This window comes from Coturnix japonica, chromosome 2 (genome assembly GCF_054131305.1).
Source record: "Coturnix japonica strain WE chromosome 2, WE-NBRP24, whole genome shotgun sequence".
In the NCBI taxonomy this organism is placed as follows: Eukaryota; Metazoa; Chordata; class Aves; order Galliformes; family Phasianidae; genus Coturnix; species Coturnix japonica.
Genome location: NC_140664.1, coordinates 77,456,883 through 77,483,575, shown reverse-complemented (window position 1 = coordinate 77,483,575; position 26,693 = coordinate 77,456,883). Strand labels below are relative to the sequence as shown.

General features: G+C 41.6%; 1 protein-coding gene across 1 annotated transcript in view; it reads left to right on the top strand.

The window, feature by feature from the left end:
- The window catches only part of PHLPP1 (PH domain and leucine rich repeat protein phosphatase 1), a 124,356-nt gene extending 97,827 nt beyond the window's left edge, over nt 1-26,529 (top strand). The window contains exons 10-17 of the mRNA XM_015854511.3: nt 1,837-1,992; nt 9,821-10,021; nt 10,956-11,118; nt 15,506-15,636; nt 18,668-18,772; nt 19,720-19,914; nt 22,370-22,598; nt 24,471-26,529. Of these exons, the coding sequence (XP_015709997.3) occupies nt 1,837-1,992; nt 9,821-10,021; nt 10,956-11,118; nt 15,506-15,636; nt 18,668-18,772; nt 19,720-19,914; nt 22,370-22,598; nt 24,471-25,604 (2,314 nt within the window). The 3' untranslated portion in view covers nt 25,605-26,529. The remainder of the gene's footprint in view (nt 1-1,836; nt 1,993-9,820; nt 10,022-10,955; nt 11,119-15,505; nt 15,637-18,667; nt 18,773-19,719; nt 19,915-22,369; nt 22,599-24,470) is intronic.
- The last annotated feature ends 164 nt before the right edge of the window (nt 26,530-26,693 follow it).

Here is a 26,693-nt window from a genome sequence, read left to right as displayed (position 1 = left end):
TCATCCAGCTCCATGTTTTGTACAAAGATGCTTGATGCTGAGCAGCGTGCTTACACTTAAACCATTAGATCCCATCAGAGCCTCAGTGGGAATCAGGCGAGTGGGGAGGCTGCTCAGAGGGAGAACAAATCCTCGTTCCTCACCCGGCCTGAGAACTGGTTGTCCCAGGCGTGTCAGGAGCTTCCTCAGCTGCGTGTTGCTGCTTCAAGTTTTCTTCAAGGAGTGCAGTTCCTTTGGTGGTTGTGCAACTTTGAAAGCAAGAAAAAAATCTCCCAAAGGCCTACTTAGTTCTTTTGAATTATTTATAAAATGCATTTCCATACAGGAGTGGATTGTTAAGGCTTTCACTGTAACTTGTACTTTGCTGATTTAAAAATGGCACTGCCCCCACCTAGCCAAAAAAACCCCAAGTGTGATTTTTTTTTTTTTTTTCCTGGAGATATTCTCCTGCAACTCTTGTTGTTTTTTTTCCCCTGTAGTGTTTGGTGTTGGTGATACCGGCCAGTCTTGATTATTAAATGAAGTAGAATAGGGAGGCAGATCCTATAAAATCTCTCACATTTGTGTAAAATTGGAATTACAAAATATATAGATATATATATTTTGAATACAAAAAGCGTAATAAATATGCATATGTCTGTATGATAAATCTTTTTACCCTGTATTGAGCCTTCTGGAATGATGTGTCTGGCAGTTGACCTGTATCCATGGTCATAATTCAGATGATCCAGCCAACTGAGATAACTGTTAACACTGGCACGCGGATGTAGAGTATGACCATATCTGTCAAGGGGAAAATACTCAGCATACTTCATTGATTATTTTGGCACGGTAATCCAGTGACCTGATGGATTGTAGGAAAGAGGGAGGAGGAAGGTCCTTAATGGGTCTATGGATCATTGAAACTGAGGGAAGAAGATTTTTTTTGCTGTAATGCTGAGTAATTTGAGAATCCTTGAAATGGGTCAGCACAGCCTTCAGGCTCACCAGATTAAAGACTGTGGCAGCAGGAATGTAAGATAGGTGGCAGACAGAATAATCTTTATTCTTCTTAATTTGTTGAAAGTGATTTCTGCTCAAAATCGACACTTGTGCCTTTTTGGGGGTTATTTGGTGGAGATTTTAAACTCTTCAAGTGTTTTATATCACAGATTTTAGCTTTACTGTTTGATAACCAGTCTTTCCCCTCACATTGCTCTTTTTTTCCCTATCCCTAGTATACCATAACATCCCACAAAAGCAGAGTGGGGGATGGGACTTGGGGTCATCTATCGGTTGTAAAAGCTCAAGAAAGTAAAGCCGATTAGATAAATTTCATTTGCTGTAGAACTGGAAAGGAGGCTTTATGTTTGTCTGGTATTAAGGGAAAAGGAAAACATGGGGCGGGGAACTGCATTGGATTGAATCAGTGCATGATGAATCAACTACTATGAAGTTTGTGGGGTGACTTATTTCTCCCACACTTCTGAAGTTCTTTATCTAGAGGGATCCCACAGGCGAGGCTTTCTGCAGCCCTTGTTAGCAATTACCCTAGTTCACTGTTGTGTTAAATGTTCATGTCTTATACACTGCAATAAGGTAACCCTTTCTTGCTACTTTCACTCCTTAGTCATCCTTAAATCTCCTTACCTGTCTCTGAACAACCTTTTTACCTTCTTAAGAAGTTGGTGGAGAGTGGGAAGATATTCTGAGATCTGCGTGTAACTAATACAGTGTCTACTAATCAGCTGGCTGAATCACTTTCTTGTAATGAACTGTGGCATCAAACTGAAGATCACTAAGCAGATCTTGAGCTGAGATTTTTCTTATTTGGGGTGTTTTTTTTCTTTTTTGCAGGTTGTTTTACAACAGCAGCTTGCGTAAACTGCTGGCAGGACATAACTTGTTAGGAAGGCTACCAGATCGGCTTGAACGAATGCAAGTGGAGGTCCTGGATGTGCAACACAACCAGCTCCTTGAGCTGCCATCTAACCTACTTTTGAAAGCTGACAGGTAAATGTAAAGGAATTCCAGCTTGTGCATGAAAAACCTTACTTTGTGTTTCATTTCGTAGCTGAAAGGGTAATGTGAGGGTTCCTCCAATTTGAAAGTTGCCAAACCTTGTGTGAGAAGGACAGATGTCTGCCCAGCTCACCAAAACACAAGTGCTTTTTATTCTAGTTTTGTTGCCTTATATGGTAGCTTTTTTTCCTCTACTGAGCTCCTGCTGGAACACCTACTTCTTGAAATCCAACTGTAAAGAGAAGCACATGCTATTTTCTACTACATACACTGAGATGAGTTAGTGGCAGTTTCTTTAAATATATATTTCTTAGTCTTGCTTGATGGAGTGTGAAAGCTTTACCCCCACTCCATCCCTTCAGTCACAGGCTAGAACTTATTTATACCCATCAAACAAAACAAGATCTGTGCATAAGGCTGTCAGAATAACTCAGTTATTCCTGTGTCCTCGCTTTGTGAATTTTTTATGCCTTTCAAATGTTTGTCGCTAATTTAGCTGGTGTCACCACTTCATCTGATTTTTGGCTTCTTGTTTTTGCGCTGCTGTTCCTGTAGTCTCAAAGTCTTCATAATCTTTCTTCCTTGATCTAAACATATCCTGTGAAGTGACTGTGATTAAAATACCAGGGATTCATAGCATAATTGGGTGGTGGATGGTATTGCCCTGCTTGGTGTCAGTGTTCCTTGCACCTCTGCACTTTAACAAATAGTCTTGGTATTTCTGAATATTTTAACCTATACATAATTTAACAGCCAGAGTTTGTGCTGCAGGGTTTTATTTCTGGTCTGAACTGCGACAGAAGGAACATGTAGCTCCTGGGTTTGGAGCGATGCAAGGAAGCAAGAGGAACAGTGATCTCTCTCCATCACAAATCATTGTCTAATTAAAAATACTAAAAACCCTCATTTTTATACTGTTCATTCTGGTGGGAACATTCTGTTTAAACTTTTTGGGATTCACAGTTTCAAGGTTGCTGAATCCAAGGAAATTATGTCCCAAAGGAGGGATTTCTTTAGGACAGAGTTTTGTTTCTGGGAGCCATCATGGCATTTCAGTCTTGATTTTTACACTTTCTCTTTTAGACTATTGCATGCCTGTTCCCATTAAGCCCTAAGTAGGGTACAACCTTAGGAACAAACTGATTACCAGCAAAATTTTTCCACTGTTAATTTACTGCTATAATTGAGACTTTACATGAAAGTGCAGTCAAAACAACGAAACTTAGCAATGCTGCATTTGTAATTATTGTGAAGAAGCACAGGCTAAAATTAAGACTGGGCTTCCATACGTTGTCTGAATGTGCACTGAAAAGAAATTGTAAAATTCTTTTGAAAAAAATGCTCTTAAGTGGCTAATGCAGACCTAGGGATTTTTCCCATCTGTAGCCTTGATGTTATGCAGCTTTCAGGCAGCACAGGGCATGTGTTTTTAAGCACAGGTATCAACAAAGCTTATCCGCTGTGGCAGTGAAGCCTCCTTGTTCGTGGTATGGAAGCAGCTGTGAGGAGAATCTCATATTGTCTACCCCATTACTGCTTTTGACTGCATTTAATGTTCTGTCCATGCTGGCATTCCTATTAATGCTGCAGAAGTGATGCATGTGAAGGAAAATACCAGTGCGGATCAGACCTCTATGTAGGAGTTGTAGGTTTGGAATTTCCTACAGTGCTTTCTTTTCGCTTTGCTTTCAAATGTTTTCATCTGTCAGTAACCATGAGTCTGGACTGGGGAAAGGTATTGAGGAGTTTTGTTTGCTTGCTTTAAAAGAAAAAAAACCAACAAACTTACTCTTCTCAAAACATTCCCTGGGAAGCACAATCTGTGCTGCCAGACACGTCAAGAGAAAGGGGTCGCCTGTGCACTCTGCCATGATCTTTTCCCACTGTGTAATGTTGGACAAATCATGTTGCAGAGCCCTTATCTCTCCGTAAAACAACTTAGCTTTTGCAGCATGAAAAGATGAGTTTGTTTTTTAGGAAGATACTCAAGTCTATATGGTTGACAGATAATATCTTGTCTCGAAGTCGCATGCTGTGAATTATGAACACTTTCGCCTTCTCAATCCTATTTAACTGAGTGGCTCTGAATTGCCTTGGGCAAATACTGGTGGGCTTCAACATCTAGAAGACCTGAGGAAGGCAAGAATGCCAGGGCGCTGGTGCACATACAGGGAATGTCACTTTCATGGAAATAAAATACTGAAAAATGTATTCTTTTCATAAAATCTACAGACATCGATCAGTCTTCTCCCTTAATTCTTCAAAACCAATTAAAAAGTTGGATTGTCTGATGAAGAGTATAATGTATTCCCTTGGTCTGATTTTTCTTTTTGTAATTTTCTTCTGCTTTAAACTGTTATTTGAGGAGAAATCAAAGTCTTTTCTGTGAGACATTGCTCTGACCAAGACTGAGGTTGGTTCTGTTTATTACGCTGAAAGTGTGCACATCTTGATCATGTTAGCACGGATTTCTCTTGCTGGGTGGGGATTTTCTTGGCAAGATGAGCACTATGGAGACAGCCAGATAATCTGTTCATTTCTCATTACCAGATGCTGCAGAAATAGAGAACTCATGCAAGTGCTATGGCTGCAGGGGGGGAAAAGCTCCCAAGCAAGATCCTTAACCTTTTTTTCTTGCCCCTGTAACCCTGCACCTTTTGTTTAAACCCCTGTTTCATGTGTTGTAATGGCAGGTTAGGTTTAAAAATGGGGAAATAGCGATGAAGGTCAAGGGTTTACCCATTGCATAAGCTTCCTTTCCAGTTAGCATGAATGCTGTAGCTATAGTCAGACTCTTTTAAGAGCCACAAGATTGGCAATAGTGGTAGTTGGATAGTGAAGGTGTGTAGCTGTACTCTGCCCATCTTGGGCTTTCTGTTGCTTTGTAGTGGCAGCTGTAGAGCCTGTCTGGAGCCTGTCCCCTAAGCTGCTTCATGATTCTTCTTTTCAACTTTGTTCAGCTCTTTTAAACTGCTTTGAATTTTTTTTGTTGTTTGAATCTATTTTTTGTTGGGCATTTCTGTGCTGTTTTTGGGTTTTTTTGTTGTTTTTTTTTTTTTGCTGGAGTTCTGGAAGGTGACCCATTTACACTTAATATTTGCTATTTCTACCCACAGCAATTGCTGCCTTTTCGTACGTATCACAGATGCAACAAAAGTAAAGGAGAAAACAAATTCAAATGAATGCAAAGAGCTCTTTCAGTGGTTGCTGTGCATTCTTTAGTTGCAGAGATGCTTAGCTGCAGTTCTTTCACTGCTGGTAGGGCAGGGCTTGCAGGAGGATTTGTCAATATCTTTTAGTGACACAGCTGAAGATAGATTAGTAAGAGATGAGGTAGCAGCAACAGTCAAGTGTCTGGGCTTTTATTTTTTACCTTTTTTTTTTGGTAGTTCATCAACAGGAAAGAGGATTCACTTGAACATTTCCATCCGTATTTGTTTTCTTTTTTATTTCAGGAGCAGAAATACCCTTTTCGAATAGGTTGGCAGAGCTGCTTTGACGTTTTCTCCCCAGTCACACCTGTCTTGAATGTTTCTCTCTCACACATTTGCTACCTCAATCATAAATTACTTTAGGATTATCTGCTCAGAAATTGAGGGCATGTCTCTGCAGAAGGGACTGCAGAAGAAATTTTGATTTGATTGCTCTCTGCTGACGGAGATCTTGGGGCACAGGCCAAACTGGAGAACTTGATTTCTCTGCATATTTCATTTTACAGCTGCAGTATTCTTTCCAACATTTATCAGTGCTTTCAGTTTTGTCTTGCTGTTACTGTGCTGTACGATAACGTTGTCTTGTTGGTCTTACTAATGCTAGATGTTCCTAAGTGTTTTGGAGTACTTAATTATTTTCCATTGCTGGCTGTGTTTGCCGGTTTGCCAAAGCCAGGTTTGCCAGGCTGCCTCAGAAACTGGTGAGGAGCCGGGAGATGCTGTGTGAGTGAAACCTGACAACAGTCTATATTTAGCCTGTGTGCATGCTAGAGTAGACATCAATGTCGAAGGAAAAAAAGAAAATAGAACCTTTAGCAGTTTCCAGTAGGCTTTCTTTCTTTGCTTTCAGAAGTTCAAATTCAGTTCAGAGTTCTCAGGATTTAAATAGGAAAGACATGTGAATGCTGCATGCGCACTTGGCCTGTTTTGTTGAATTCAGTCCATGTCCTTGATTCTAGTGTATTCTTTGGGACAGCCTTTGTTTTCTGTCTTGGAGAAGTTACATCTAACAAGGGATTGTACTTTAATACCCCATAAAACCAAAGGTGACTTATTCTAGCCAGAGTTCAATGTTTATATTATTACACCAGAGGAGAATTTGCACCTTGTCAAAGCTGAAGAATTCTGGCAGCTCTCTGCCAATGCCTTTCTTTCTTAATCCCCAACACTCTTCTCATACTTGTTAATTCATACTCCCCTCACTATGTTATAATCCGGTATGTGTGCAAGCTGCTGAATTCAAGTTTCTGTAGCGATGCTGTATTTTTTTTTTTCATGAGCTGAGCTTATGGTGTAGTGGTGTGGGTGGAACTGGAAGGGGAAACAATTAGTTTTGGACTGAGCTTAATACTTGACATTCTGCTCCCATCTGATAAGCAGTATGAGTGGGATATCTTCAAGGAACGTGAATCAGTTAAAGTCCGCGCACAAGTGAGATGGGAACAGTTGTGCCCAAGTAAATTTCCACTCCTCCAGAAGGCATTCATAAGATGTGCAGCTGGCACGCTGCTTGAGGATGGAGAAATAGGGGTGTGAAAATAAGCTGAAAAAGGACTTCTGTGTTAAATCAGTGCAAGGTGAAGCTCGATGGACAAGAATAGATTTATTTTTTTTTTAACATAAAATAGCACGGAATCAACAAAGCTGTGTGCAGGAGCAATCTGCTAGTTCATTCTGTTCCCTGCCCAAAGGATGGTGTCTCTTTTTTTAATTGAGAGAATATCTTGAAAGAAGGATCTTTAGGGAATGTTTTCACCATTTGAATGTAGCAGCTGGTCAAAAGGAACATGTAAATAAACAACATACTCTCCTCCAAAAAGATATCATTAGAATTAGAATACAGATGGAGATTACTGTGCGAGTATCCTAATTCTGAGTGCTGCCTGGCTGAGAGAGTGCGTGTGAAGGTGTTTGTTAGGTGTGGTGCAGGTGAGATACTTTGCTACCAAAGGATTTCTGTCCTAAGCTGCTGGGGAAATGCTTCCAGCCACCTAAGTGTTGCTAGAATCAAGGCACTAAGCAGTAGGTCAGAATACTGAGGATTTATTTTCATTGTTGGCAAAAGGCTGGGAGGCAGTAGGATACAGGGCAACAGCTCTTCTCTTTCCTTTTTCCATTGAAAAATATGTGCATCAAAGCCTATTTCTGGCAGGAGCTTGTAGATTTCAACCACTTTAGTGCCAGTGAAGGAACAGCTTGAGTCTTGTTTTGTTCCATCAGTGTTGAAAACTCAACAGAAACAGCCAAGACTCTTTGATTAATTTTTTCTTCTGAATTTCATTTGAACTCCATACAGTAGATTGTATCAATTTCAGCATTATCAGAACAGCATTCTTCCTTACAGCTTTGGCAGTTGTGTTTTGGGCTAGCTGTACTTGAACAAACTTGCATCTTTTGCATTTAGAACTTCATAGCTGTAGGATGCTCTCTAGGTTGGCTATCTGTGTGGCTCCATTTAGTCATTAAAAGAAGGTACCTTTGAAGCACTGTAGCCTATGGAACATACCTAAAATACAGATTCCTCCTAAGGTGCCTCTTCCTGGGAGGTGTTCTGCTGCTACTTTCTCATCTCTGTCATATTCCTGTAAAAGGTTATTTTTCCCTGCATCCTCAAACCTCTTTATTGATTAAGCCTTTCTAAACTGAGCTGGAGATGGCCATTTTGTACTTTGAGCAGCACAAAAGATACCATGGCCTTAATGTTAATCAAAGCGCCTTTTTTGTGGAAAGAGGAAAGATTATAATGGATTTCAGAAGCAAGTTGTCCGAGCAGTAGTTGTCCGTGCTTTAGGCCTTAGGTGTGCTTGTTGATGTTTAATTAAATACAGAGGCCATTGATGTGGTACGCTTCAGTTTAGTAATCCAACTTTGAATGAGCTTAATGTATGTGTAGTTCATGCCTAACAGGCAAAATTGAGCAGCATCTTTTTAAAATAAATAACATTGAAAAAACCCTTTCAAATGCTTATTCCCTGCTCTGTATTAATCCTTCCCTTCCCCTCCTCCTTTGGAGTTTTACCACCCTTGTGAATAATGAATGAGCCTGAGGATTAAGCTGTTTCTCCATGGTGGACTTCTCTGCCTGTGTAAAACAGCTAACCTACTTTTGGTTCTGTGCAGTGCTGAGAGATTTCTGCTTCTAATGGAAATATATATATATTTTTAAATCCTTTGACATTCCATGTGACTTCTCCGTAGCGTCTGACCCTTATTTGCTGCTGAGCAAGTTTCAACCAGCTGCGGCTCATGCAAATCCATTTCATTCATTAATAGACCTAAAGGTCAGTGCCAGTTGCTGCATGCTTAGGTGGAGCAGGGGAAGAGCTATCAATATTTTATAGCTTTCTCTTAAGATCGATGACAAGAGCACATACGCCTTTTGTGTCCTGATCTCTGGCTGTGAAGGCTTCAGCTAGCTCATTTCTGAGTCCTGTTTCTTGAGTGCAACTGTAAGTATTGCGACTGCCATTTCCCATTACGTGGTAGAAGCACTGCAGACTGGTTTGAACATGGGTGCTGCAACCTGGCAGGCGTACTTCAGTAGCACAAGTTCAAGCACAAAGGGAGGAAGGAAGAAGAGCAGTCTTGTATCTCTTGAAAATGCACGGTTGTGCCAGGGTTAATTATTAAAGGCTAAATGGTCTTAATTTTCCATTTGTTTGGAATTGTATGAATTTTAACCCTTAAGATCCCGACAGCATGTTTCCCTCTCTGCCTCTGCCATCACCGGACTCGCTCAGAATGTGAATCATCTGTGTGCAGAATCTTGCTGAGAAGAGCAGGCAATACTTATTCTTCAGCAGACCTTGTTCCCACCCTGGGAAATGTCCTGTGAGAGGGAAAGAGTAACTTCCTTTCCCTATTTGTTCAGTCCTTGCTGCTTGTCATGGAATTCAGAAAACACTGACAAGGATTTCTGCTAGGGGAAGGGTGCTCCAGAACTACATACAGATCTGGCTTGCTTGCTGCACAGATCAGCAAGCATCTTACTTTTTAGTGTAATTGAACACTGGCTCTGTTTCTCTCTAAAACACTTAAGATAAATTACTCTTTGGGATTTTTTTGTGATTAGTGTTGGATCTCACTTGTCTAAATATTCAAAGAAGACCCTTTGTCATATTTTGTAGTCACTTCAGGCCTGCAGGTTTAATAAAGCAAAACATAAATAACAATCCCTAGCTAGTATTTAAAATTCTGAGAAGCTAGTTGACTTCTTTACCAATGACTTCTTAGTCACTTGAAGGGTAGCTATACTGTCATGGTTCATTAATGATGAATTTGGAATTCATTTTTATGTGGAACAGATATGGAAATGATGTGGTTTGTTCCTACCTGAGGGTACATCTGTAGCAGTGTTAACAGTATTGTGGTTTTAAAGGGATAGAGGCAATTTGACACAGTCATTTTGCTGATGCTTTGTTCATATAAATGGGCGCCTTTAAAAATGGAATCAGAAGTATTATCGGTTAAAGACTAGACTTCACATCTTTCTATCAAGAAAACTTGTGCTTTTGGCCTTTGTTTTGTAATTATCTTAACTTACAAATGTAATTTTTGTTCATACTTCTACACAAAACTGAAATCCCTTTCACAACTTTTCTTTGCAGCCTGAGATTTCTTAATGCCTCCGCCAACAAACTGGAAATGCTTCCCCCAGCCACTCTTTCTGAGGAGACCCATAGCATCTTACAGGAATTGTATTTGACCAATAACAACCTCACGGATAAATGTGTACCCTTGCTAACAGGCCATCCACACCTGAAAATCTTGCATATGGCCTATAATCGCCTACAGAGCTTCCCTGCAAGGTGAGTAACTGGTTTTACTGCCCTGGCCCACTGGTGGACAACATGAAACATATTCATAGCAAAACTAAGGTTCACAGTGATCTGGTGGGATAGGTTGTATTTCAGATGTGGTGACATTGCAGTGGGTAGATTCATCTGCTGTGCCCTGTTGCACATTGCTACCCATTTGCATTACACAGTGTTAGCGTGTTTTGATTGCACCTGGAGTATTTTTCAGCATGACGGCAGTATGCTTTTAAAGTCAGGCAAGGAGGCCTTCTGTTTTCCCCAGCTTGGTCGCTTTGCTTACAGCTGGTGGGATTCTGTTCACAGAAGACTTGTAAGCGTAACAGTCTGGAAATGTCCTTTGGCACTGGGAATGTCCTTCCACACTGGGAGAAAATCCTTGTGCTCCTGAAGGAGATTCTCCCTTGGCAGCAATTTAGATAAACTGCTGTACTCTCAGTTCACTATTTTAATCAGAAGTCTTTCAAGTGTAAGATGCGCTGTAAAGCTGATGGGGTACAACCTTGGAAAGGAGATGCCAATAAATAAAGGAAGAGACATTGCTGTCCTTGATGTGGGGTTTTGAGCAACCGGGCTTCAGTGGCAGGAGGGAGATGAATAAGTGGGTGGAGCTGAGCAGGGTGCCAGGAAATGTGGGGGGGGGAAGTTGGGGTGAAGTGACAAGCTGGAGCTGGAGGAAAGGAGGAAGAAGAGTGGAAGTGAACTGATGAATAGAGCGATCGTAAGCAAAATAAGCTGTTTCAAAAGTAGCGTAATGAAAATTGATAGAAGCACAGGTTTAATTCCATGACTGTTAGAATCTGATGGGAGGAGAGGCAACAGGCACTGCTGGACTGAAATAGTGAAAACCATTGCTTTTACCACCACTTCAGAACAAAATATGCATCGGTAGTAACAGAAAAAAATCTCAAAACTCTCATTCTCATAGCAAAATGGCCAAGCTGGAAGAGTTGGAGGAAATTGATATTAGTGGTAATAAGCTGAAAGCCATTCCAACAACCATCATGAACTGTAGACGCATGCATACTGTAATTGCTCACTCCAACTGCATTGAAGTCTTCCCAGAAGTCATGCAGCTTGCTGAAATAAAGGTAAGGCGTGAATGTGCTGTGAAGTATACAGTAGTAATGCACCCTTGACCATATTCTGTTCTCCCCTTTGGTCTCTCGCTGCTGCAGGATAATATATTCTCAGTGGAGGAGATCTGACAGCTGCTTTCTTGTCTGGGTTACTATTTAAAATATTCGCCCCCATCCTGCCTCTGAGAGGAAAGGAGGAAGTGCCTCAAAATCTGGTTTTACACTCATCTTTACCACATCCCATCTTCTTTGCCAATTAAGTGTTAGTTGTCTTCCTGTGACAGCCTGTTGCAATATGACTTAAACATGTCACAAGAGCTATACATAATTAACACACATAATATGCATAACTAACTCTTGCTGCTTTGGCAATTGCTAATTCTTTAGGAAGGGACGTTGTTTAGAGTGTGTGTTTTAAAAAATGCTGAAGCTGCAAAATAGGATAGGCCTGGGGGACAAAGAGAAATTCCACGAGCACCAGATTTGGGTAGTTAGGCAAGCTACTTCTGTTTTCACAATTGCAGTCATTTTGTAAAACTGGAAGAATGCTTAATCCATCTCTTGTGCATATTACCAAACTTTTCCTGACACGTTCTTTGCTCGACTGTGCTGAAGAACACTACTGTGTAGCTTTTGTGAATTAAGTTTCTGTTTCTCCCTTGGCCACATTGTAGAGTATTTTGGGGTGCATGTTATTTCCATTGCTTGGAGTTGAGAGATTAACTTGCAGTGCACCAAGCTTCTGGTATGACTGAAAAGTTGTTCCCTGGCTTTGAAAGCTGGTTAACTATTCACAAGATCAGAACAACTTCTGTGTCCTTCATACAGTCTGCAGAATCTAAAGGCTGAGTTCTCAGACTCCTCGGTGTCCTTCAGCGTCTGGGGTCGTGCAGGGAAGCGGGAGGAATGGTTGGACAGTGAGTACACAAAAAGATGAGCTTTGTGGTTTTAGCCAGGAAATCTCAAACAAATGTGGGTTTCTGAATACTCCTCCCTCTTTGGAACAATGGTCAGAGGAAACTGCAGGCCATTTAGAATCAATTAGAAGTAAAACTTTTCTTCTCAGAGGAAGAGTTGGGGTGGGAGAGTAAGGCTCTGCATGGTAAATATTTCTTTAAAAGTGTGAGGGCGTTTTTAACCATGGAAAAAGAAAGGAGGATAATGTAAACACGTTGATCAGGAATAACCAACAACTTCCTTTCTGTTCCTGCGTTTTGGGGAATGAGTATTTTATAAAGGCATTGGTGTTCTATCAGGTTTTGTAGCTGAGTAGGAAAGCGTTCATGAAGACCTAGTGTTTTTTCTTTCTGACCGTTCCCTACAGTTACTTCAGTGAAAGAAAGAGGCATGGATTTCATTGACAGTTCTGAGACTGCAGGAATAGTGTGGGACTGCCTTCATCTGAGAGGGTGCAGTGCTGTGGGACTTCACTTTTGTGCCTTAGTCAGTACCTAAGTCTGGTTTTGACGTAGTTGAAATGAGCTTCTGTTGTTGCCAGATAGCTGTGCTTGTAGGCAGAGGGTATCTTGTTGCCTCTTGGTGATTTTTCTGGGTCAGGGCTGGAGCTTGAGCTTTTGATTTCTGGCTGAATATATTATTAGGCTAAACTGGAGCTCATTCTTTGATGTTGGAGGGCATTTGTAATGTTCCAAAGCAAGTTAAGAAGTTAAAATTTGAGTACAGGTTTTGTAGTTTGCTGAAAGAAGCCTGCTTGTAGTAAAGCACAGAGTTGTATAGTTTCATGTTATGACTGTGATTGTCATACATAATGGTTAATCTCAATTGAGGTGGCATTCAAGCACCCATGATTTCTTGGGAAAATGTTACCTGAGGTAATGGCTGCTCTGCTTTTGTACTTAATTAGCTTGAGAGGCTGACATTACATTTTTTGAGTCAGTGCTACTAGAACAGCTAGTAGTGCAGTTACTGTTTTGTTTGAAATTGTTCCAGAGGGAAAGCTAATTACAGAAGGTCATGCTTTTGCACTTAAGGTAACTCCAGGATTTCCAAATATGAGGTCATTTAGTGAGACAGCTGTCTCTAAGCTGATCTTACTTGCTCAAATTAAGGATACAGAAGTTTTGTGTTGTCCTCTGCCTCAAAAAGCTCTGTGGATGTCTCTGAGATACCTTGCATGGTACCTTTTTAGAGTTGAGATGAGTTCTCATGTGCCCACCATCGGTCACAAGTGGAGATAACTCAAGCCCCTGTCAGCCATGGACGAGGTGCACTGCATTTACACCTGTGCAACTGAGCAAATGCTGAATATTAAACACTGTGCACCACCTGACCCACCCTAGCATGGTGTCCTGCACACAGTTGCTCTTGTTCTTCTGATGCTCCATGGATGGGGCAAAATGAGAAAGAAATTAGAATCAATTAGAATCAATTAGGAAATGGGATTTGCTACTTGCCCACAAAGTAGAATAAGGACTACATTTAATGTAGCTATTAGAAAGTCCCTGCTAACTTGTTCTTTGAACAATACAAATCAAATCAGAGAAATCCTGACTTGATGGATAAACTGTTCATCACTGCATGGGGACCAAGGGATATCCAGCAGACTGTTACTACCCTTAGTGTATTGGGCATGTACTGAGAACAATGCAATGATTTTGCTCATTTTGTACTCCTTATTCCACTTTCATACTTTCATTTCCATCAGATTTCTGATGGTGTTGAGCACAGCAAGGCCTGCTGGCAGCTTTGTTATTCTGAGAGGTAATTATTGGCACTCTGGAAGCAGCAAGGAGCAGCGAAGAAATAAAAAAGACAAACAAAAAAGCTCATCTGCATAACTCTTCTCCTAAGCTGTCTGCTATTTAGTTTGTATGATGGATTTTAAATTCTGATTTCCATATCAAGTTTAGATAATGTCAGCAGTTTGTTCTTCCTACATGATTAGTCGTCCATATCAGACAACCTCAGGATTTGAGATTTGGGTCATTATGTGTGTTGCATATATTTAACAGCATTTGGAGATCTTTCTCTTCCAAATTTTACTGGGTTATCTTATGCTTTTTTTGTTCAGCTTAGGGCCTGGTATCTTTGAATTTACCTAAGAGACTTTTGTTTTCATGCTTTTATGATTGGAAATTACATGTCAGTCAAAGTGTGCAGCTAAGAAAATTCTCCCTGCAGCCTACCTCCAACTATTCAGCCCACAGTTTTACCAGAGGTTTTAAGGTCTGTTTTCTTTTTCCAGGCTGAAAATAGGAAATTATCATTCTGAAATACGTGGATAGTATTCTTGGTTAAATATCAGCCTCTTCTGTCCTCTAATAAAATTTTGGCTGTTTTTGCTTGCTATGCCTGCTGTATAGAGGTTTGAAGAGCTGGTTTTATTCAGGTTTTTGTGTACTGACTTTCCATACATATATGCAACTTCAACACAGTTTGGTTTGGGATTTTGTCATTCTAGGGCACTTGTTCTACCTGGCTTGTACTTAGCTGGTGCATAGCCAGCGTAATTCTCTGCTGGTTTTCAATCATTTTTTTTCTGAAATCATGGAATTACTCAGGTTGGAAAAGACCTTGAAGATCATCAAGTCCAACCGCAGCCTGACCATAGTACCCTAACTCTAACAACCCTCTGCTAAATCATATCCTTGAGCACCACATCCAAATGGCTCTTAAACACATCCAGGGAGGGTGACTCAACCACCTCCCTGGGGAGCCTATTCCAGTGCTTAACTACTCTTTCTGCAAAGAAGTGTTTCCTAACATCCAACCTAAACTTACCTTGGCGCAACTTGAGGCCATAAATACTTGAGTTTTAATCTTTTTCTACTTATTAAAATAACTTCATATTTAAGCATGAATCCTTCTAAGTTAAAGCCACACTTAAAACTGCTCTGGTATTTTGTTATTTTTCCTCTGCTCAGCCCTACTCCATGTATTTGTAACTTCTTATTTTCCAAATCCTTCAGTAGATATCAGCTTCAGAGTATGCTTGTACCTGTGCTGAATAAGTGGACTTCAGAGGAGAGATTGCTGTGACAGCACCTTAGAATTCCTAACCTCATTTGTCTGCTATCTTTTTCTATTATAATATTTTCTATTACAAACCATTTTCATCAGTAACATTTTTTTCTTTAATACTCATCTGTTAATAAAAATACGGTGATCATATTTGCCCCTGAAAAGAGCAGAGACAAACTTTACTAGTTTTGCAATAAGGTTACACCTGGTCAGAAACTGAAATGGAGCAAACATGTTTCTGGGTGTCCCAGGCATCTGGGAAGAAGACTTTGTAGATGCCATATGAAGAATCACTTAAATGAATCATCTTAGGTCTCGACTGCGGTCTCTCTTATTCACACAACATACATTACTGCATTTGATCACAAACTGATCTTAATGCCAGCTGGATTCTTATTTGATTGCTTTCCTTTTGCAGTGTGTGGATCTAAGCTGCAATGAACTGAGTGAAATTACATTGCCTGAAAACTTGCCTCCAAAACTGCAAGAGCTGGACCTGACTGGAAACCCTAGATTGGCCTTGGATCACAAAACCCTTGAGCTGCTGAAGTAAGTTGACTTACAGAGTGGAGAGGGTGCAGAAGAAGAAACTAGTTTGATGTCCATGTTACTTCTGATGTTAGATTCCACCACTGAGATGCTGATAGCTGCTTATTATTATGTTTTTTTCTTCATCTGTTTGCCACTGTGCTTCCTGTTACCCCCTCACAAAACATTTCTTGTAATCCATCATATCCCTCTCTGGGATGCTCTGTTTACTTCCTGTCCGTTTGTTTCCTGCTCTGTGACTCAAGCGCCATTTGTAACTGAAATGCACCAAGTGCCTTGTGCTGCCTCCTGCAGCATGTGGTAGGACTGTTGCACTAGAACAGAAAATCTCTGGACAGTGGTGCTGCTTTGAGCCTTTCTAATGTCCTGGAGGGAGCTGCACCAGCTCTGTTTAATTCTGAGTCTCTTTGATCCCTAAATACTGAATGATACTAAGAATGGCTGATAACCTTCTGAGGGTTGAGTGCTGCTTTGTGTAGTTTGCTTTTAAATGCTTAAGATCAAGCACTGAAGTATTAAGTCCCATTATAATAAGTTTTTATAGATAAAAGGCAAGAATCCGTATTCTGCAGCAGACACAGGAGGGAGGAAATAAGGCTAGAAGCGATGTCTTTTTCTCTTAAAGGGCTGCTCATTGTATGCCAGAAATGGAATGTTGCTGTGATTTGTAGAGAAGTGTGTGTGTGCTACCAGAGCATCCTTAATGGTACCTGAACTTACAGACTCTTATGTATGTCCAACCGTCAACAGAGGCAAGCTCATCTCTTGCCTATTTATTAATCAGGCTTCATGCCCTATAGCAGAGTTATACAAAACTAAGACCTGGGCAGTAGAAGATTAGCATCACCCAGTGCCACATCATATTTTCACTGCCATATTGCACTGTCTTTAATTCATAGAAACTTTTCTTATGCATACATGTATATATTTCATTATTTAATACATTGTTTTTCTTACAACTTCAGAGCTATTCTTGTGTGAGTAAATAACCTTCAGTTGAGGTCAGGTGTTTCAGGTCTCCTTTGGGATATAGCGGATGTCTGTATAGATGTACAGTGCACTGCCAGAACTGAACGTGAGAGAGGAGATGCTCCTTGCTCTTACTTTTTGTGGCAGGCATACAAACACTTGTGCTTTTGGTGCTTTTTATATCTTTCTTCTGCATGTGGAAGGCAGTTCTCCATCTGTGCCCCAGCAGGAATCAAACAGGCAGTAGGTTAATATGTATTCTTGCTTCTGATAAGAGGAGTCCTGTCATGTGTGCTTGCTTTTTTTTTTTCCCCGTGTATGGAGATCTTAAAGGAAGCTTGCACACTTAGGAGGATGTTGCCAAGTGACTTACAGGACATAAGGATTTCAGTCGCAATTATAATGAAAAGGGGAGGGGTAAAAAGAATAAATAAATGTTGTTACTGTGATGTTTAGGAAAGAGTTCTGGCTCAGTTATAACATTATGAATATGGGGAAAGTAAAGCATACTGTATGTAGGCCTTAGCTCATCTCCCTGTGTAGGATATGCTGCTGGGTACCGTTCCTTTACGAGCACATGGTCTAGTTGTAATTACACCAGTGAGGAAGATGAAGGCAATGCATTGAGGTAGCTTTTTCTCTTTTTTTTATCACTGCTGGAAAGCATTTATACAGCCCTGGGTCCTTGACCTGCCCCAGGGTCAGTCAGCCCAGCTACAAGAGGAAACAGGAAAACCGTTCTGATCCAAGCTCCTCTGCCCTGCAGGATAAGTGCCTTGCATTAGAAGCCTGTGAAGAAAGTGCATTTTCTGCTGTATGTCATAGTATTTTGCAGGTACAGACAGATGTAGAATATCTGCTACTTAAGAATAGATCCAGGTTTCCAGTTTGATCAGGATCAGACACTTCTTTTCTGATGCTGTTGGTGAGGTGTTTGCCTTATGTTTGTCACACAGAGGGCTGCAAAGCCAAGGGCTCAAAACACTGATAGCTCTAACATGATTTTTGTGGCTTATTTGCTTTTAGTGGGCCCTAGCTGATGTATGTCCTGACTATTTGCATTAAAAGAAATCAGAGTGGAAGTGACAGACCCTCGGGTTATTTGAGGAAGGCTGTGAAACGTGAAAAAGACTTCCTTGTGTGCTCAGGTCAGATGGGGCTTTGGATAGGGAAAAATGAATCCTCTCAGTGAACAGTTAGACCTTTCTGCTTGTCCTTTTATGATTCATTTGGCTCATGAAAGGTTTGGGTGCCTTTGAAGTTCCTGCTGTATGCAGGGAGCTTGCTTTCCCTGCCTTTGGAAGAGAGCGAAGGGAGCACAGGGCAGGTCATTCCTCCCCTGCAAAGCCAGGCTCTGAAGAGAAGCGAATAAACAGATAGGGATGGTCCTTTTTCAAGTCTTTATTGCGCTATGCGAGGTATTTGAATTTCAGGCTAGAGGCTATGTTGGTAGTAAATTGGAGGGTAGAGGATCAAGAGCCCAGGTAAAATCTGGGCTGTAAAATTATGGAAGGCAGAAGGTCTGTGCTCACAGCCTGGGCTGCAGACCTGCTCTTGCAAGTCAGGACAGTGCTGTGATGGAGCTGATTTCTGACTTGTGGGCATTTTCCTAGCAGGCTGTTACTACATGTTGCTGCTTCTGAAGACTTATCTTTTAATTTAGAGGATGATGTAGGTCATACAAACTTGTTCTTAACGTGAGTGTAAAGGGCTTTAGTTGAAAAATCACTCCCTATACTGGCTTCCATTAAGTTGGTGACAAATTGGCCTTGTGTTCCCACTGGGTTGAGCTGTAAACAAATAGCTTAGGGGTGAGGGTAGGGAGAAGAAAAGCTGGGTAAGCAAACAGTGCATCTGACACCCTTATAGAGGCTTCGTTATTTACTGCTTTTTTGTTCTTTGTAGACAGACACAGAAGAGCAACTGCTTTAGATGTCCTGCTCTGTTTTATTCTATTAAATGTATTGCTGAGAACTGGGAAGAAAAAAACTGCGGTTCTTACATTTTAAGCTGAATCGTGTCAGCCTGTGAATCCAGTGCATCTTTTCCTTTCTTCTTACAGCAATATCCGTTGTTTCAAGATTGACCAGCCCTCAGCTGGTGATGCTTCAGGAGCTCCGGCTGTGTGGAGTCACGGTTACACGGAGGCGTCAGGAGTTAAGAACAAGTAAGAGCTGGCGTTGTTCTTATTATACAAGCATCCTAGCAGCAGAGCGCTTCTATGCAGATACAAAGAGATCCGCTATTTCAGTTTGGGGATGTTTTGGGCCTCACAAAGGCAGAGGCCATGCCATGACTCTATATTTGTATACTGGGCCCCTGCCTGGCTCCCAGCTTTCTTCTTTGTCAGGAATGTTGCTAAGATACAAGTGTAACCGACACATTTTCTCTATGCAAGCCTTTGGTACTTGCGAAAGATCAGCGCATTTAATAGCATTTTCCTCTTTGCAAAGCTTCTTTATCTTTAATTAAAGGATGTTTACCAAGCAAATCAGAGATACTAATGGAAGAATTAAAATGGCCAAAACTGAATATTCATAGTATGTGGAGCTTCTGTGACTGAGGCAGCACTTGACAAATAACACACCAAGAGTCTGCTAGTCTCTGTGTCACTGGCAAAGTGACGAATCTCATTGTTCCTTAAATGCCTTTGTAGAAATCTTTTGCTACCTAGGTTTCCCTAGCAGGTGCCAAGCAAACCTTTCCTTGCTGTTTACTAATTTAACACACAGCTTGGTCAGCAGCGTGCTGAGTCATAAAGATGGCTCTTAGTGGGGCAAGTGCAGTTTCAGCTAATTATGTTTGGGATGTATTCCCTCCTCCCCCCCCCCCAAAGACTTGTCCCCTGTTTTATACAAGTAGGCAATTTGTCCACATGCAAAAAAGGAAGAAGAATCTTTAGGTCTTGGCTCGAATTTTCAATACATTTCTCTCCCCATTTTAGCACTGTTGAATGGGCCTTCCTCTTCTCCACAGAAGAAAGCAATTGTGAGGAACTTGTGAAAGGAATTGGTTAAAACTGGCTCTTGGACCGGGCTGCTTCTTCTCAGAATGACAAGATGAGAAATCAGTTCTGGATAGCAATCTTGTTGTTCTTCTGCTTTGCTTTACTAGGTTGTGTGTGGCAGCCCTGTCAGCCAATAACTTCTGTGACAACAGAGAGGCACTTTATGGTGTTTTTGACGGTGACCGCAATGTGGAAGTACCATATCTGTTGCAGTGCACCATGAGTGACATCTTGGCAGAAGAGCTACAGAAAACAAAAAATGAAGAGGAATATATGATCAACACTTTCATCGTTATGCAGAGGTGAGTCTTGGATCTGAAGCGTTTTTTTACCTTGTGTATGCTCATTGGGCAGTTTGTTCCTTTTCAGGTTGATTGAATTGCTCTTCACTTGCTACAAAAAGTGGGAGGGAGACAGGAAAGGGGGGAGAAAAAGGTAGTTTTTGGCAACTTTATACTCTTTCATTGCTGATTTTTTGGATATTGCCTTCTGTTCCTTTGGGATGTGAGGAAAAAAACCTCAAGCCTTTCCCACCCAGCCAAACATAAAGGATGTCCAACCTCAGTTCTTCTCATCTCTGTCTTGTGACTCCAAATGTGCTGTAGTCAAGACAGTGGTATGAATTTCTCGACCATCTTTTAAATTTCCTTACTGCCTGCAGAGCTTGGGCTGATTCTTTCTGTTTCTTTCTGTACCAAGTCAGGTTATTTAAAGCCATGCAAATATTAAAACATGCACTTTCAACTCCCTAAAAAAAAAAAAAAAGAGACTGTCTTTTCATTCCTTTGACCTAAGAATATTACTTATTCAAGACCCATCTGAAAAGACTGTGACACAATAGATGTGAGTGCAGTAGCAGCTGTGTGTGGCAATTTGGAGACCTGTGTGTGTGTGCACGCTCTTCTTGACAGAACAAGAAATTGTGCTTGGAGGGACACTGAGTGGAGGAGGAGTATGGAGGGAATTGAGCAAAGACAATGAAGGGGTCAGGGAAACAAGGGAGAAAGCAAATGACCAGCTCCCAAATGAAGGAAGTGGGTAGAGTTGAAAGTAGCATCTCTTGTCATTCAGTAACTACAGCTTTGGAAGGGAAAATATTCAAATTCTGATATTGGAAAATAGGTGTGGCAGGATGTATTGAATCCTATAAACAAAGGAAAAAATGCTGCCTCGCATAATTGCCATGGTTAGGGTGGTAGCTGAGGATGTTGCCATCTAATTAAAACCTTCAAAAACAATATAAACATTGAGTACTGAAGGCATTTACTGGTGGCTTTGTTTCCCACTCGTGGACTTTCACAGGAATGTACATTCCTGCAAAAGAGCCGTATTTGTGGGAGGCAGGGCTCGAGTCAAAGTAAGCTGACCATTCCTTTGGTGAACCAGAAATAGCATTCATTCTAGTTGCATGCAGCCATTCATTGAGGATTATTACGGATACTATGCAGCATTCCTGAAGTGCCTTAAAAAAATAATAATAAACAGAAAAGCATATTGAAGCCCGGGTACAAGTTTAGTTGTGCATTGTTTCCCCAGCATTTTGAATCAAAAGTTGTTGCCAGCTATGCTTAGCTTTAATGTAGATTTTAGTAAACTCTGTAATTAGCTTTCCAGTTCTTAATTACTGCAGGAGAAGGCCCTGATAAATAACATACTGGCAAGGATAGACCTTCAGTCCTATTTCATTTTACACAAGTAAAATTACTAGTATTCAAATGAACTTACATTGTAATGACAGGATCCTGAAAACTTTACTTTTATCCACACTTCTTTGTCCTCATTTCTGTTTTGTTTTTATTGTGACCCCTGCTAAAACAGTAAACAAATATTTCAAAGAACCTGTTTCATAGAATCATGGACTGGCCTGGGTTGAAAAGAACCCCAGAGGTCATCTAGTCTCAACCCCCTGCTATGTGCAGGGTCACCAACCACCAGACCAGGCTGCCCAGAGCCACATCCAGCCTGGCCTTGAATGCCTCCAGGGATGGGGCATCCACAACCTCCTTGGGCAACCTGTTCCAGTGCATCACCACCCTCTGAGTGAAAAACTTCCTCCTAATATCCAACCTAAACCTTCCCTGTCTTAATTTAAACTATTTAACATGTTAGCAACCAACATGATAACTAAAAAGAGAGACTAAAAAGAGAGCCTTCTTATGGTGCAATTAATAGCTACTGTGTTTTTGGGTTTTTTTTTGGTCATTGAATCTTTGAAAGCATTATTCTGAAGGCATCACAAAACAATGAACCTCTGATTTCTGTTTCTGCTCAAAACGAGGATCTCTACAGTTAAAATTACAGTTTTTCATAGTAAAATCTTTAGCTTCAGGAGCCCAAACTCTGTTTAACACGACTTTCTTTGTGAGCTCTACCTGTACTCGATTTATTAGCCCTCAGCACTTCTCTAACCCTCTTTGTTTCCCTCTGCGTGACCTTTAAAGTAGACTTCTTTCAAATGCAGAGAAAGGGATCTGACTGTGCGGCTCTTTGGAGTGCAGAGATTTTTCTAAAATTGATTCTAAGATTGGAGTATCTGCATCAGGCTGGAAATAGCACACAGCTTGAGTGCTGTACGTGATGACTCTGCAGTACTGCTACAGTGTCACGGTCTTCAGTGGAGACTTTTGTTTTTGTCCCAGTGATCCAATAGTCAGTGTCCCGAGTGCTCGTGGTTGCAGAATAGCAGTTGTTTCTCAGTAGTACTCATAACACTTGCTTTTCAATTAAAGAACAATCTGTGTTTTGTTCAAATTCCAGGAAACTTGGAACAGCTGGACAAAAGCTTGGAGGCTCTGCTGTCCTTTGCCATATAAAACATGATCCCATGGACCCTGGTGGATGCTTCACGTTAACCTCAGCAAATGTGGGGAAGTGCCAAACTGTACTCTGCCGGAATGGGAAACCTCTGCCTTTGTCCAGGTGTTATGTGATGAGTTGTGAAGAAGAGCTGAAGAGGATTAAGCAGCATAAGGCCATTATCACAGAGGTTAGAGAACTCTGGTGTGGGTAAAAGGAAGACTGCCACTAGTCGCAGCTTCCTTTGAGGATATTTGCATGGTGGTATTTGAAATTACATATCTGTATTTGTAACCTGTAAGAGATGGTATTAATAATACGAGTTCCAGAGTAGCAGTTCTCCTTTCAAGGTGGTTCATATCATGCAATTAAGCTGTTTTTCCATCTAATTGCCACGCTAGATTTTGGTTAGCTTTCGAGAGTGAATTATTGTGAGCATGCTGTGGTAAAATGGGAGCTGACACCTTCCCTCTGAGATGATGAGAGCAAATAATGTGTTGGTGCTGTCATAAAGATCCCCTCAATCTAGAAAGATAAGAGCTGAGTACTTGCAACTATTTCATCCTTACTGCAGGAGAGTCCTTACTCCTGGCAGATTGGCTTTGTTGTCTGAGCTGTCTGTTCCCAGAGGTGCCCTCTGACAAGTGGCTCTTGTAGACAACAGTTGCCTGAAAGGAAGAACCTATCCTTTGCTCAGTTGGAGGGCCGTAAGAGGGGAGAAAGCTATTTGCTGCCTTCTTACAAGCTTAAAGCCACCACTGTCAGCTATGCGTTGCCTTGTGTGACATATGCACAAGAACAGAGAAATGTTGTATCCTCTCAGTGGGGGAGGAAAGGGCAAAAAACTCATGGCTGTACACCCATGAGCAGGTATGTGTGTGTAATAAAATCGTGTGCTTGTTAGTCTTGCCAAGAAGAGGTGATGACTGGAATCTCAAACGTGACAAGTTAGAAAGGAGTCACTCCAACATAGTGTGCATCACTAAGCCACGCTCATGCTCTGTAAAGGAAAAGGGAAATTTCTGTGCTGAATCTTGAGATGACTCATTGATTTCATGCTTCGTTGATGGCTTATCACTTCTGTTAGAACCTTAATAGGGAAGTTAACAAGCTGACAAGGTTTTAAAGGGGAAGCCTTTTTTAGTCTTGGTATATTTTTCTGTGGTTACTTGCTGTATAATAACTGCTGCTGTCATCATATGCACCGAATGAGCGTAAATCCTCACCTCTGCTGTTCATCTCAATCACACAATTAGCAAGCTACAGCTCTCTCCACAGGCTGCCAAGTAACCAGGCTTGCTGTTTGAGGTGCTCGCTATGCTCATTCTGGCAGCACAGATCCTAACCTGGGATTTGGATGGGAATGGGATTTACTTCTCAAATATGCCCATTTTTGCTGGTGCTTTCCCTTCAAACATTACTCTTCCTCTTTTTGGAACTGTTATGTATCAGTGGAAGCATAATAAGTAATTAGAGCATGTAAAACATTTCACTATGGTGCAGCTGACTGCAAAATGCAGACTCGCTCTCTGCTGCATTTGACTTCCTTCATTTGAAGCTTTTTGAAACAAACTTTTGTTTCTGAAGTGATGAGCCAAGATGAAACCTACAATTGTTACACCTGCAAGAGAAGAGTAATAACTGAATGACCTGCCCCTATATCAAATGGAGCTGTGTGTGACTTTGCCCTGTATAAAGTCAGATATTGTGGGCGAAGGAAGGACAGTTCTGACTCACAGGTAAAACATTAGTCCAGTTGGCTCTCACAGCTGCAGGAGCGAAATAGATGGGTCTTTGTTGCAGACTTCTGCTTTCTTGGTCTGCATAGGTGGTGCTGATGACAAACCAATGGGGTGTAGGAAGCTGAGTGTAAGGTTAGAAAGCAGCCATCATTGTGTTCTCATCCCAGCTCTGTTTCCTTGCAAGTCACTTTTACATTTGCCCATCAGTAAATGGCCGTAATTGGGATACTACAAAAACAGGCACAGGTAAAATGCAGGGAGATCGGAGAGCCGTGTATCTGTCTGCCTTGTTTCCAGTTTTCTATCCTTTCTAATTTCAGGATGGCAAAGTGAATGGTGTGACAGATTCAACGAGAATCTTGGGATACACGTTCCTTCACCCAAGTGTTGTGCCGCGTCCTCACGTCCAGTCCATTACCTTAACTCCACAAGATGAGTTCTTCATTCTGGGGAGCAAGGGGCTGTGGGACAGCCTCTCGATGGATGAGGCAGTGGAAGCAGTCAGAAATGTGCCTGATGCACTGGCAGCTGCCAAAAAGCTTTGCACTTTGGCCCAAAGTTACGGCTGCAACGACAGTATCAGTGCAGTTGTGGTTCAGCTCAATGTTACGGAGGACAGCTTCTGCTGTTGTGAACTTAATGGGGTCCCACCGCCCAGCCCAGGCATTTTCCCCCAGTCTGTCAATGTGGTCATCAAGGACAGGCCAGCGGATGCTCTTGGGATGCCATCTTCAAGCAGCGGCATGGCTTCAGAGATCAGCAGCGAGATCTCCACCTCAGAAATGAGCAGCGAGGTGGGGTCCACAGCTTCCGATGAACCTCCACAGGTAGCCATGAACGAGAGCAGCCCGGCCTATCCTGGGGAGCAGCGCTGCATGCTACATCCTGTCTGCCTGTCCAACTCCTTCCAGCGGCAGCTCTCCAGCGCCACGTTCTCCAGCGCCTTCTCCGACAACGGCCTTGACAGTGATGATGAGGAGCCAATAGAGGGGGTGTTCACCAACGGCAGCCGTGTGGAAGTGGAGGTGGACATCCATTGCAGCCGAGCGAAGGAGAAGCAGCTTCTCCAAGTGCCTGTGGAAGCCAGTGATGAAGGTATTGTCATCAGTGCCAACGAAGATGAGCCCGGCCTCCCCAAGAAAGCCGAATATTCTGCCACAGGCACAATAGGGCGTCGAAGGGGCAATGGCTCTGTGGCACCCCAAGAGAGAAGCCATAACTTGATTGAAGTTGCAACAGACGCACCGCTCAGAAAAACAGGGGGATATTTTGCTGCTCCGGCACAGCCGGACCCAGATGACCAGTTCATCATCCCACCAGAGCTGGAAGAAGAGGTCAAAGAGATCATGAAACAGCACCAGGAACAACAACAGCAGCAGCAGCAGCAACAGCAGCAGCAGCAGCGGCAGTACCAGATGGACCACCTGGCAGACTACTACGATACGCCACTATGACCCATCCTACTGCTCAGAAATGAACAGGCAAGGAGACTTGAGTGCAGGACCCAGTGGGCGCACGCGACAGCAGGGGTTTCCCTTCTACATTTCCTTTATACACTTCCTTTTCTTTATCCTGCCACTACAGATAACTGCAGCTTTTCAGTTTGTTAGGTTTAATATTCATTGACTTTCTTCTAGAGATGCTTTACCAGTAAAGTTTAAGATAGTTAATCTTCCCTTAACATATCAAATGTAAAAACAACAACAAAAAAAATAATAAAAAGGTTTAATATATTGCTGAGAAACAGATGATGATGTAATATTTTTTAAAATGGCTTGTTTGTTTTGTTTGAAAAGCAGGGCAGTAGCCAGTGCTAAATGATTTAAGTAATATTGTAATACTGTATTTCTTTGAGAGAAAAGGCTTTTTTTGGTCTTGAAAATGATAGACATTTGTAGAATATGGAGACTAACTCCTAGGAGTTGCTTTACTCTTTCAGGTGACTTAAGTCACTGAGATTCACTAATTTTCTCTGAGAGAACAGTTGATTGGGAAATTACTGTAAATAGCTCAGTGTTGTATAGTGATGCTTACATGTTTTGTAGCCTTGGCATTAAGGACACAACCTGAAAAACTGACCTTTTTCTTAAGCAATTCTTTGGGCCGTGGTCGTGGAGCACAGTGAACCGAGCGACTGCGTACAGGTTAGCTAGAGTTAGATGGTACAGGCCATTGAAAGAAACCCACTTTGTGCTCTGGTCTCTTTCTATCCTTTTACAGACACGTTTTATTTGTGTTCCTTATTGCTGCCACAACCAGCATGATTGTATAGAGCTCATTTGCTGTAGAACATTTACAAACCAAGAGTTATATTAAAGCCGAATGCACAAATGAACATGTCATAATTTTTGTTATAATAAATATGAAATTTACAAACGATGTCTGCTTTTGTCTGAATAGCTGAGCAGCAGCCTTCTAGCAGCACGCTGGAGTCCATCATCATACCACAGCCTGTTTAGACTGCGTCAGGTTAAAACTTTTCCATCTTAGTCTATGCTTTTTTTCCCACAGTAACTGCAGAACCTTACGTGTGGTCTTAGAAA